This window comes from Chenopodium quinoa, unplaced genomic scaffold (assembly GCF_001683475.1).
Source record: "Chenopodium quinoa cultivar QQ74 unplaced genomic scaffold, ASM168347v1, whole genome shotgun sequence".
Classification (NCBI taxonomy): domain Eukaryota; kingdom Viridiplantae; phylum Streptophyta; class Magnoliopsida; order Caryophyllales; family Amaranthaceae; genus Chenopodium; species Chenopodium quinoa.
Genome location: NW_018744290.1, coordinates 183,485 through 196,172, shown reverse-complemented (window position 1 = coordinate 196,172; position 12,688 = coordinate 183,485). Strand labels below are relative to the sequence as shown.

Here is a 12,688-nt window from a genome sequence, read left to right as displayed (position 1 = left end):
GTTGGAACCATCCAGTTTCCCTTTAAACTTTCAAATCAACCGTCTATGTATACACTCCTTTTATTAACTCAAAGTTGCATGCACATGCCTTTATGGCCTTATGTAACCAACTAATGGCCGTATGTGGTTTCAAATAACATTATATGCTCACCTATGATGCATTCCCTACAATCCCGATATTTTAATATATGTTTGACTCGATTTTGAAACACTTGACTTGAAACTGACCTACTTGATATGTTTAGTGGGTCTAATTGCATGTGATTAATTATTGGGCCAATTTATCACATTGTGGTGTATAATAAAGAAGTTCAAATGTTCTAATTAGAAAGATGGCAATTAGCCAAATTTAAACACTAAACCACAAGATTTAAAGCCAAATAAGTTAGTTGACATATACATATTTAAATTCGTGATATGATAGTAAGTACCTAACCAAAAGTAGCACCCCTACAACACCCTTTAACTTCATTCATATCCCTCACTTCCACCTCTATAATTTTCTAATCTCACTTTGTAACATAATAAAATCCCTAAATTCACAAAATTAATACCTTAATTAACTAACAATACATCTAATATCTTTACTACCTGAACCCATTAAATTTTATGCCAAACATTTCAAGAATTGAAAACTATATTCAAGGTACTCGATTTCAGAACAAAAATTCTCTCAGCTGGAATGAAGATCGAAGTTATTGTACTCTTCTACTTTATGTTACTAAACATTTGAGATTTTTCATTCACATTTACCATAAACATGAGTCAGGTAATTAACATATAAAAAGTCTATAAAATTTATCAAAACTAAAAGCCTATCAACTAAAACGATCACCCTTTCTCATGCGCATCATCATACAGCCTCAGCATCAACTTCAGTCGCCTATCTACTGATGGAATTTTGGTAGTCAGCTAGCAAAACCAATGACGATCTTAATCAACTCGCTTAAACAAAGCTTCATATATATGAGCTTTGAGTTCTTTAAGATGGGAGGCAAATTTGTCTTTTTTTTTTTTTTTTTTTTTTAAACAAAACCTAATTCCTGCAGTACATAAGTGAAAGAGCGTAAGAAGGTTTAATTATGGGGTACCATATAAAAATCTAAAATATACGTAGTATAAGTTAATTTGTCACAGATAATCTTAAGAACAAAAGGCCATAAAATTTTAATCCTCTTTTATTTAGATAATGCAAAGCTAACAAGTCAAGTAATTAGAAAATTACTTGTATATATTTATTAGCATGACGATATTTAAAATAATATATGAACTTACAATAATTCATTATAATGCATAGTTGTACTCCGTACACATAATAAACAATAACCCCCAAAATTAATTCACAATTAATCACTGTAAATCATCATAAATTATTGTTTTTAGTGTAGAAAAAAAGGTTAATAAGACAATAATGTTTATTTGGAGTCTTGCTCCCATAGGTACCATATGACAAGCTTCAAATTTTTTTTTAAAAAAAATGTAATGTATGACCAATGTCGAGTTAAACAGTAAAAAAATGAGGAAAATAGTTAATTTTAATTTATTTGTATTTAAAACAGTAAAAACTGTTAGCTCATAATTGGTCTGATAATAATATCTAAGAGGACAAAAATAGATCTAATAGACTACAATATCGATAAATCATGCCATCAATCTCAATGAATTATGGAAGGAAAAGTGGATGTTCAAATCCTATTCAGCAGGTCCATATTAGATGTTACATGTTCCCTTGAGCATCTTTTTACTCATTCGTGTAATTTATACTTTATTCTAAGGTTGATTCCTGTTAACCTTTCACCAACATTGCAATTGTATTAACCAAATAAAGCGCAACATTCATTCTTTTTCTTAAAACATGTAGGAATTTATTGATCTCTTATGTATACTACATACACATGTACACTCTCATTGGGTGTGTTCCGGATTCACAATCAATCTTTAGTTTGTGAAATCGAGTTTCCTAAAGCTGTATGATTTACGTAGAACGTTGTATTTATTGAATTTAGCTAGAAAATAGTCATGCACATACATATAAACTAGACATAATATTACATCATGTTGAAATTAATTTTCTTGTTTTCATAAAATACTTATTACGTTGTTAAATAAAAATACTAGTATATGAAGAATTAAGTAAAAAATTTCAATGATAATGGATGTCAAAAGGCTAATTTAAGAGCTTAAGAATTCATCTTTTGTAATTTTCTAAGTTTTTATAGCTTAATTACGAAGAGCAACAATATAATTAAATAGTAATCATATTACGTAATATGTAAAGACTAAAGAGGGGGCATGCAATGTTCATCAACTTTATTCCTAACTCTAATAGGCCACATTAATAAAATCTCATTTTAAATCGCCCAAATTTGATGGATTAGCCATAAAATTTACTCTCTAACTCTAATAGGCCACATTAATAAAATCTCATTTTAAATTTTCCAAATTTGATAGATTAGCCATAAAATTTACTCCATAGTAAGTTTTCGACTATATTCACTAATCAATAAACATTGATTAAGCATTTTTTTATTATTTTTTTTACGGTAAATAATTACTAGATGCTTAAGTATATATTTTAATCATTCAAAAATTAAAATTACCAGCTCTATGATCATTATGTAAATTTTTTTAATTATGAAGAACATTGTGGTGTTTTGACTCAATTGCTTAGTATAATGTAGCTTAAGTTTACATTTAAATGTTCATCTAAAGTTGGTTAATATACATGTTTAGTATTCAAACAGTATATGTTTAATAAATTTTAAATTCTCACAAATTTGAATAATGTCGATAATCATAGATATTTACAAAACAAAAATGGGGCAATTGGGCAAAATAATTCAATTAATGGAGCAAAATACATTCACATGCGTGGCACCCACAAAGGAATTTTTAAAAATTTAAAATTTAATTTTTGAGTAACACAAAAATCTTGTATATGATCAATAATATTCCATGACCCGTGACTCTACCCAAAAAATCACACCAGAAAGTTTTAAAAATAAAAAACAAAGAGAATAAAAATAAAGGAACTCAAACAAACCAACAAAACCAAGGGACAAAAACACAAGAGAAAAAACAAACAAATCTATAGCCCACACCTCTTCCTCCTCCTCCTCCCCAAAAAAAAGCAGTGACCACCCCCTTTGGACCGTCATCATCACATAATTATTATTCATAGTTAAATTACACTCTATAATTTTTCACGCACCCAAACAAAATTTAAAAATTATATCTACCGACTCTAGGTACTTCAGCAAAAATAAATCATCAAGTTAACAATGTAATCAAAATCATGAATTATCCTATGTATTACGGAGTAATAAAATGTAACAAATTTTTTACGTACCTGTACTTGACTTCTGATGTAAAAAAAAACCCTTTTTTTTCCTTCGATTTGCCAAATTGACTAGAAATTATTTCCACCACCACCACCAAAAGCTTGGCTACTTGAAGGAGCAGTATTATTCACATTACTATTATTATTTGCTGCTGCAGCATTATTATTATTATTATTATTGTTATTATTTCTTTGATGATCAGCAGTTGTAACGTTTTCTAAGGATGCCATGCCTTGCGAATTTGTAGGAAATCCTCCTCCATTACCACTCATGCTTCTCACTATCTCTCCTACACCAAGAAAATCCCTTGTAAGCCTGTCCGATGATCCGACACCGAGCCCGGTTTTATTCGGATTGAACCCGCCATAGTTACCATTATGATCACTAGTTGCTCCAGTCTGGTGATCACCTCCAAAGAAAGGGTTGTTCATTAGGTTATCCCTCATGAGTAGGTCATGGAGGTTATTTTGGTCATTTTCTCCGAATAGTCCTCCAAACCCGCCACCCCCGGCGCTTGTTGGGGGTGGTGGTGGTGCGGATTGTTGCGGTGTTGGTTTCGCTTCTAGTCCCTTTAGTAGGGCAGTTGCACTAGCATTGCTGGTGGAAGTTGTGGACCCCATTTGGGCAGCCTTCTGGAGGAGGGCGGTAGCGGACATGTGGGGGCTACCGCCTTGGAGGCCGGGTCCTGTGGTGTAAAGGGAAGAGAGGCCGCCAGAAGAAGGCCCGCCGAAGAGGGTACCGCCACCCGAAGAAGAGAACATCCCATTGTGGTCCCCACTGCCAGTGGTGCTACTAGTGTTGATGGTGTTGGTGTTCTCATTGTTGTTATTGTTGGAGAAAAACCCTAAGTCGGGCACGGGCATCTGCCCGGTGAATAGCTTGTTGGAGAAGATTCCACCACCAGCATTTTGGGATTGATTTTCTTGATCATTATTGTTACTATTAGCATAATGGTTGGGCCCACCAGTTTGGTCAGACAAGTAAAAGTTGCCCTGATGAGATTGCTGCATTTGTGGCCGGAAAGAGCCCGGCCCGAGGAGGTGGTCAAACTGCCCGGTCCCAACACCTCGGGCCCCACCGCCAAGGCGGAGGATGTCAGAGGTCATTTGATCGGAAAGCGAAGCCGGAAGATGGTTGGCCACTTGATGAGAAAGTCCAACTCCTAATCCCATGTTATTGTTACCAGCATTACCACCACCAACCGCAGAAGTAGGTCCGAATAAGTGGCTTCCTAGGGTGGATAGGCTACTTGGATGTCTTGCACTCTCCTGAGCTAGTGCATCACAAAACGCCCTGTGAGTTATGAAGCTGTCCCGTCTGTAACAATAAAAATTAATCATGAGTATTAAACACAATACAATTACACTTACTGTGACACGTACTAGAATACCAATTCAAAAATCTGTCTACATTTAGTAGTCACATTATATTATAGCAATAATTGGCGATAAAAGGAGTAAATTATTTTAGTCATATATACAAGTGTTGCAGCTTTTATATATCCAAGTTAAAGCATCAAATATAGTTGTACAAATAGCATACTACGGAGTAGGAGTAGTAGTAGTAGTACTATAGCTAAGTATGACATATCATAACATGTGACTATATATAGTACATGTTTGTCATGAACGGTGTCATCGAATGAGAGTACCTAGGTTCCCCTTTAGATTGACTTATTTTGTGACCGCTAGCTTGTTTTCAGATTCCAAATCTTAGCTTTTAGAGTTTTTGGTGGAGAGTCCAGTGTAACAGAATTTGATGGCTAGTCAAATTGTATCACCAAAATAATTTCAACATATACTCCAATAATTTGTACTCCGTAATATATATAATGTAAGCTATTAACTCCGTTTCAAATATTTTACAATGATTAGACATTTTCTACTCATACTTTATGTCAAATTGTAGCAAATAATTTGAAACGGATGTAGTATATTAATTATAATGTAATCACATTTATATTAAGGTATGTAATTAGCCTTGACTTAAACATACAATTCGTTCGATCTGTTATCTAATCACTTAATGAGCTTATTTTCATTTATTGTTTTAATTTAGTACTACAAGTGAACTATATAGTCTTCAATGCATTTGTTAACATTTTCAAAAGATTTAACCTTAAGATACAATTTTGGAGGGGTAATTTCTAATAAATTGTCCAATAATTCAAGCTATAAAATTTAATTCTTGTATTAATTAAAAGAAATAATGTTGCTAGTCAATAAGTGAGTTTATGCATTAATTATGTTGTTTATAAATCATATGGTATTGTTAATTGCCAAATAAAAATTACTAGTACAGAGTATATATTAATCTTAACAATTCATCAATTACTCTATGTATCATTTTATGTAAATTTTGTAATTTGATAGTCTTTAAAATGTGTTCTCATACATTTTCTTAATCTTAATTCAAATTAAATTACAAGTGTATCTCAAAAATTTCAATGATGTTACAAAAAATGTTCAACATTAAATGTGTTCTAACGTGAAAAATCACACTTTTAGCAAAATGACTAATATTATAGTGTGAAAGTGTTTAATACCTTGAGATTTTCTAGCGTACTTTATTACCAAAAATATGGATTTTCTAAGTACTTTTTTTTAACCAAATTACAATAGGCACTCACTTTACAGTTTCATGAAATTTCAAAATAAGAAGCAAATTAAAATTGGACACTTAAGTAATTAATAAAAAAAAAAAAAAAAAAACATCAAGTACAAAATGGAGGACATAAAATGACCTAACAACACAGTTTTGCTCAGAGTACTTGAAAGAGGGGGGAAATCAGTGCAATAAATTCAAGTAAGATGAATAGCAACAGAGTTTATAATCAATCAACAAAAGATTACCATATTATGGACTGACCCTCCAATAAATGCAAGTAGAGAATATTTTCAATATAGTGAAAGAAAATCAATCAAAGAGGAGAACGTATGTAGTCCCTCCATCCTAAGACCATAAATAATAAATGTATTTCAGTATTGTTTTCATCAGTCCAACCTCCCTATACAACTACGTTACTACTATAGCTAGTAAGACTGACGATCATCAAGTGACGACCTCTCTATTACACATACAAATTCACGTTCAAACACGATATCACATATAAAATTACAAGTAATAATACAAGTTAATGTAGTTAAAGTGTCGATATCAAAATAACAAATACAAGATACGTTACCTTCTAAAAGTGTCAGTGATACCTATCCATCTATCTAGTTTAGCGAGACTATGTATACGTACGTGTTGAGAATAAAAATCATACGTGAAACTCGTAAAGTGTCTATTTTACTACAATAAGCGTCATTCTATCTAAAAATGTAGCAGAATTATATGAAGAGGAGAGAGAAAAAAAAAGGAATTGAAGATGGTAACGTTATCATGAAAAGGGGGTACCTGCAGGGGTGAAGTGATCACATCTAGCCAACCCATAACGCAACAAACTCAGTAACCAACTAACCCCTTCAATTCTTTCTTTCTCTTTGCAACACGTGAATAGGGATCAAACGACGACTACTATTAGGGCAGTGGCGCACTTTTCGAGGCGGCGTCAGTATAATTATACTACTATTATTATTATAAAGTATATACTCCTAGCTTTACAACTTTTTAAATAAGTTTGGTTTTAACCTTTTGCACACATTTTAACATGTTCGACTTTTATACAGTTGAAATATATTGGAGTATTTGAACATATAGTTAACATAAAAGTTTATTATCTTATGATGTAAAAATGACATTTAATTTAAATTAGACCAAAAAATAATCGAGAAAAGGATCCGAGGGAGTAAATATGTATGGAGCAAGTCCAAGGAAATAAAAGCAGAATCCGTTTTGATAAACCCAAAGAAATAAAATTAGAATCTGTTCGAACAAAATTACATTACAGAAATAAAAGCAGAATCCGTTTAAAAATACGGCCCATAGAAATAAAAGCAGAGTCCACTCGGATACACTCACTGACTCACATGTTTAATCTCTAGTAATAACGAGTTATTACTCTTGTGATTTCATTAAATGTATCGTAAATGATTTTGTAACGGACGTTAGTTTTCTGTCATGGCCCAACGTGATTCATTTTAATTTTCTTTTAATTTACATTGTTTTATTAATACTTAATGTACCAATTTCTTCCATTGTTTAATTTTTGCAATAATTAAATTCAAAATTTAGCACACCCCAACTCACAGATAATTAAAGCATTAAGAGCATCGCTAATAGATAAACAAAAAAAAAAAAGCTAATACCCGAAGAAATAAAAGTAGCATCCGTTTGGATACACCCCATAGAAATAAAAGTAGCATCCGTTGGGATACTCTCACATGTTTAATCTTTTGTAATAATGTAATTACTAGTGTAACATCATTAAATGTATTGTAAATGATTTTGTAACATATGTTTGTTGTGACGATCCAATAATGCAATGAGATTCATATTTATTTTGCTTTACTTTACATTATTGTTTAATACTTAATTACTTTAATACTTTTGTTAATTTATTATTACAATAATAATAGAAAAGTTTTATACATCTCAAAACACAAATTAAACCGTTCATACCTTCAATTACAAATATATAATGAATTTAAGAATGTGATATTTTGAAAATACATATTAATTCTAATTCTTACAAGACCTCACAATAAAAACTCAATCGTTGCGATAATAAAACAACAGAAAAAAGAAAAACAAAAAGCTAGCCATGACTAGTAGCTATTACATGGCATAGTGGTTTCAGAAAAACGACTCGTGTATGGATTCACGTGGTGGCGTTTTCTTCTTATATTTTCTTTCATCTTCCTTTTCTGTTAGTACTTGTATGTAAATTTTTACTTTAAAACAGCTTGACCCAGAATTTCAGTGAAAAATAAAAGAAGAGAGAGAAAAAAAAAATAACAAGAACAACAACAGCACATCATCAGCAGCCATTTTTATTTTCTGAAGAAAACTACAACAAACTCATATATTGTCAAATAAGTACCTGCATTTTCTTTGCTTTTTTCACTTAATCCATAGTATTTTTTCTAATTTTAACCCAAAAACAAAAACACACACCAACAAAAACAATATGCTAATGCACTGAATTTCATAACTCGTATATACTCTCAACAACACGCACTCAAATAATACCAAAACAACAACATACAATCACATTTATAAACCATAGTATAGCATAACTTTTATATATCTGGCCTAAATAAAATTAAATAGAATTGTACGAATTAAGTCACATTTCACTCCGAAGTCAAAATTAGTCAACCTTAAGCATTAATTATTATTTTTTTTTTTTTTTTGGAGATTTTAATAAATGGTCATATCGTAGTAAAAAAAAATGTGAAAAACACGGAAAAAAGGATGGTAAAAAGAAAAATCGTACCGAGAGAATAGAGTGCCGCAATCACAACGATACTCACGAGTACCACAAGTTTTAGAGTGAGCCTTCCAATCAGACTGAACAGCGTAACGCTTGCTACATTTCTCACACTTGAACTTCTTCTCGCCATGCTTGCGCGAGTAATGCTTCTTAATTCCGGTGAGATCACCGAGGGCACGAGCCGGGTCATGGTGCACACAAGTGGGTTCAGGGCACAAGTACACTTTCTTCCTCACTTGATCTTTGTTAGTCTTTTGTCTAAGCTTCCACGGTAAATTGTGTCCTCTCCTATGAAGCTGTAGATTTTGCTCTCTTTGAAATCCTTTGTTGCATACTTCGCAAATGAAACGATTCGTTGCCATCAACGTCTTCGGCGACAAGGCTATCACCTCCGCATCCGGATCTGATCATCATAATCACAATTATTATTATTATCGTAATCAATAATCCTCAAAGCTTTAATTAATTAATCGCTCAAAACTTTACAATAAATGAATTCACTTTTAGAGAAGACGGGAGTACAATAATTCATAAAATTAATTCTTACCATTAATTATCTTTTTTGTGCGTGTAATGACTCGTCTAAAAAAAAGATAGAAACGATCCAAAATAATAAAAACACAAAATTTAATTCATTGAGATTTATTATTTTCATTGTCAACACAAAATAACATACAATAAGTACAACAAGATAAATAAATGTTGTATATATGTGTATATGTATGTATATATATAAGTTCGTGTATAGTATAGTAGCAGATAAAGTCTATTCAGAAATGAACAAAAGAGAGAAGAAAAATCCATGTTCAATTTTTTTTTTCTCACATCTTCTTTGTCATGAAGCTTCCACAAATTAGGGTTTTCTTTTCGAAAAAAATCTTTCCTTAAAAAAATAAATTAAAAAAAAGTAATAGACAAAAACCACTTGAAGACATATATAACTAAAAATAGAGAGGAGAAAAAAATAGGGAGCAAATAATAATTCATAAAATTATATTTGGGGGTTTTAGGAGCTAACACTTGCTTGGTGTTCCAGGAAGGCTTCTCTTCTTCTTTTGTTGTGGATTAGCGGGTGGTGCTGCTGATGACGAAGGCGGAGGCGGCACGGCTGCTGAAGAATGCTGATTTTGCAAAACTTGTGGTGGTGGTGGAGGTGGTGGTTGCGAGGGTTGATGCTGATGATGTACGTGCTTCATCGCATCGGCCTCTCTACTTCCGAAGAAGGCCGAAGAGGATGAAGATGCCGCCATTTGTAAAGATTATTATTTTTTTTATTTTTTATAATAGTGGTTTTGGTTATGGTTTTTGGATGGAGTAGCTCTATATCTAGTGTTTGTATGAACTTGTTGAAGAGAGAATCCAATATATAATCTATTTGAGAGAGAGAAAGAGAAGGGAGAAAAAAAGAAGGGGAAGGATGAATTAAATCCTATCCACCCCACATGCAAATTTTACAATTTTAATTTGAGAATTCTAACCGATATCAAAATAATCCCTAAAATGCGCGATTTTAAAATTAATAGAGGTTAATTAATGAGGAACCCTAAAAAGAGAAATGGGATTTGTGTGTTTTGTGTATGAGAGAGTAGATGAGAGGGAAATGGATAGATTTTTTTTTTTTTTTTTTTTTTTTTTTTTTTTTTTAAGTGACAAAGAGAGAGAAAAGAAAAGGAGAGGAGAGAGAAAGAGAAGAGAATTTGAAATTTTATGAAAAATAAGGGAGATACAATAAGATGCAGAGAGGAAGAGAGAGAATCAACCCATGAAATGAAATAGTGTTTTTTTTTTTTTTAAATAATTGAAATAAAAAAGGTTTTTATATCTTATATTTGATTTTTTTTTGGCTAGCTAACCATTCCACTTGCTTTTAAATTGCTGGAATTTTCCTTTCGATAATGAAATTGGTGGATATTTTGATTTTTGGATTGGAGATTAAAAAGAAAAAAAGATGTCACTGTTAGTGATATAAGTACAAATAATTGATAATTTGTCAAATATGAATTGAAATTTTTGTGAGCTAGTTTCATAATTTTAATTATGTGGACTTTTTCTAGTGAAATTGAGAATATGAAATCATATTAGTATAGTAAGTTTAATTATGCACAAATTATTATGTATTATAATTGAGTCGATCGATCATCTAATATAAGATGGTAAGTAATGATATGAATAAAAAAAAAGAAGATATTGACATTGATATTAACTTTAATATCGTACATGATGGTTAGCGCAATTATTATATGAGATAATAACACATAAACAGTTCTTACATGTTCCAATAAAACAACTACTATATCTAGCACTCTAGCTCCTACTAATACATCACATTATTTTTTTTTTTTTCAAGGTCGTCTGTGAACCGTTTTGCTAACATTTGTTTAGAGGTGTCAATTTTTGAGGTGATTCTGTAAGAGGGTCAACGAATCAATAATGATAATTTGTAAACACGTGTCACTAAACTTTTTATTACCCTTAATTAAGAAAAGTTAAGCCACCCTTATATTAATCACCCTCTCTATATATATACCATAACTTAGGCATAATCCAAATAAATATAATTAACTTGGTAAATTACACTACTAAAATTGTACTTCCATCGTTATATATATTTTGCAACATTTGCCATATATAAGGAAACATTGATCTCAAATATTGCAACCTTCCACAAAATAGAAAAAATAACTACGTTAAAAACTCATACAATAGTAGACTTATAAAAAAATTTAAATTTGACAAGTTTAATTAAGTTAATTCCTCTCTATAAAATTCAATTCAAATTCATTAAGTTCAAAATAACAAAGCCTGGCCTAGCTTTAGTCATCCCAAATACATGATACAAAGTTATTTTTAATTTATTTGATTTAAGATTAATTAATGAGCTTGTTTGTATACAACATCTACATATTCTAAAATATAACTATGCATTAATGAATGAGATATATTTCCTAAAATAAGAGACAACAACTAATTAATTGATGAGTTACATGCATTAAATTTAAAAAATAAAAATAAGAGAGAAATAAAAAGGATGGGAAATGTGATGAGGGGTGTTGGATGCTCTCCTTGTTCACGCACCAAAGAGTGTCGTTACGTGGGGTAAGTGGGGTCCACATTGCTGAAGGGCAAAGGGCAGCTTCACTCCCTCCCAAACACTTCCCGACAACTTCTTCTTACATCATCTCATTACTACTACTCTCTTGCTTTGCTATCTAGGCTTAAATTTTTACTACTTTTACCTTCTAATTTTACTCTTATTTTTGTTTTAACTTACTTTTGTCTTTGAATAGAATTGTTTCCCAATCTTGGGGGTTTTATGCTTATTTACATCATATCATAGTACATTTAACTACTTTTGCATTCACTTTAATTTTTTTACAAAGAAAATCAATTTTTTTAGGTACTTAAAATTTAAGTTTGTTGCGTTGAACTAACTACTTCATTTCGGTACGTATTTACTTGTATTTAGTCTCATTGCCGATAAATTGGGCATTTGAGTTTGACACTGCTTCTCACATGTGAGTTATCAAACAATAATTTTCTTTTAACAACCAATTTGTGCTCTAATACCATTTAGTTTTCATTAATGGTCATCTCACTCATCACTTAATGAGAATAAGTTTTGGACTAAGTGTAAATGAGGTTTCACCATCCTAATGTCAATTAGTTATAGGTGGAGTGCATAGCCCACAATTTTATACTACCTCTGTTTTTTTAGTTTACACATTTTGACTTAACTACTATTCATACACTTCTCTTTGACCGTGTTTTGTGATTTAATCGTAATGATGAAAAATATAGTCATGTGAGATTTTATTAGATTCGTCACGATACATACTTTCAAAATATCAACTTTTTATAATTTTTGCTTATCAGTAATTAAAGATATCAATGGTTAAATTTATGCATTAGTAAATGTGACTAAAGAAACATGTCAATTAAAAAGAAACTGTATGAATCATCATTACTCTTC

At 31.3% G+C, this 12,688-nt stretch overlaps 1 protein-coding gene across 2 annotated transcripts; it reads right to left on the bottom strand.

Annotated features, from left to right (window-relative positions):
- Window positions 1-1,021: 1,021 nt before the first annotated feature.
- LOC110695051 (protein indeterminate-domain 5, chloroplastic-like) lies at window positions 1,022-10,674 on the bottom strand. 2 transcript variants are annotated; one of them, XM_021872245.1, is made up of 4 exons: window positions 9,743-10,674; window positions 8,722-9,121; window positions 3,350-4,658; window positions 1,022-1,043 (listed from the first exon to the last, which is right to left on the bottom strand). In XM_021872245.1, exons 1-3 carry the CDS (start codon window positions 9,966-9,968, stop codon window positions 3,410-3,412), a joined length of 1,875 nt encoding a protein of 624 aa, XP_021727937.1. In that variant the 5' UTR covers window positions 9,969-10,674; the 3' UTR covers window positions 1,022-1,043; window positions 3,350-3,409. The 2 variants fall into 2 exon arrangements, with proteins under 2 accessions (XP_021727937.1, XP_021727936.1); XM_021872244.1 differs by having other exon boundaries at window positions 9,737-10,669.
- Window positions 10,675-12,688: the final 2,014 nt, after the last annotated feature.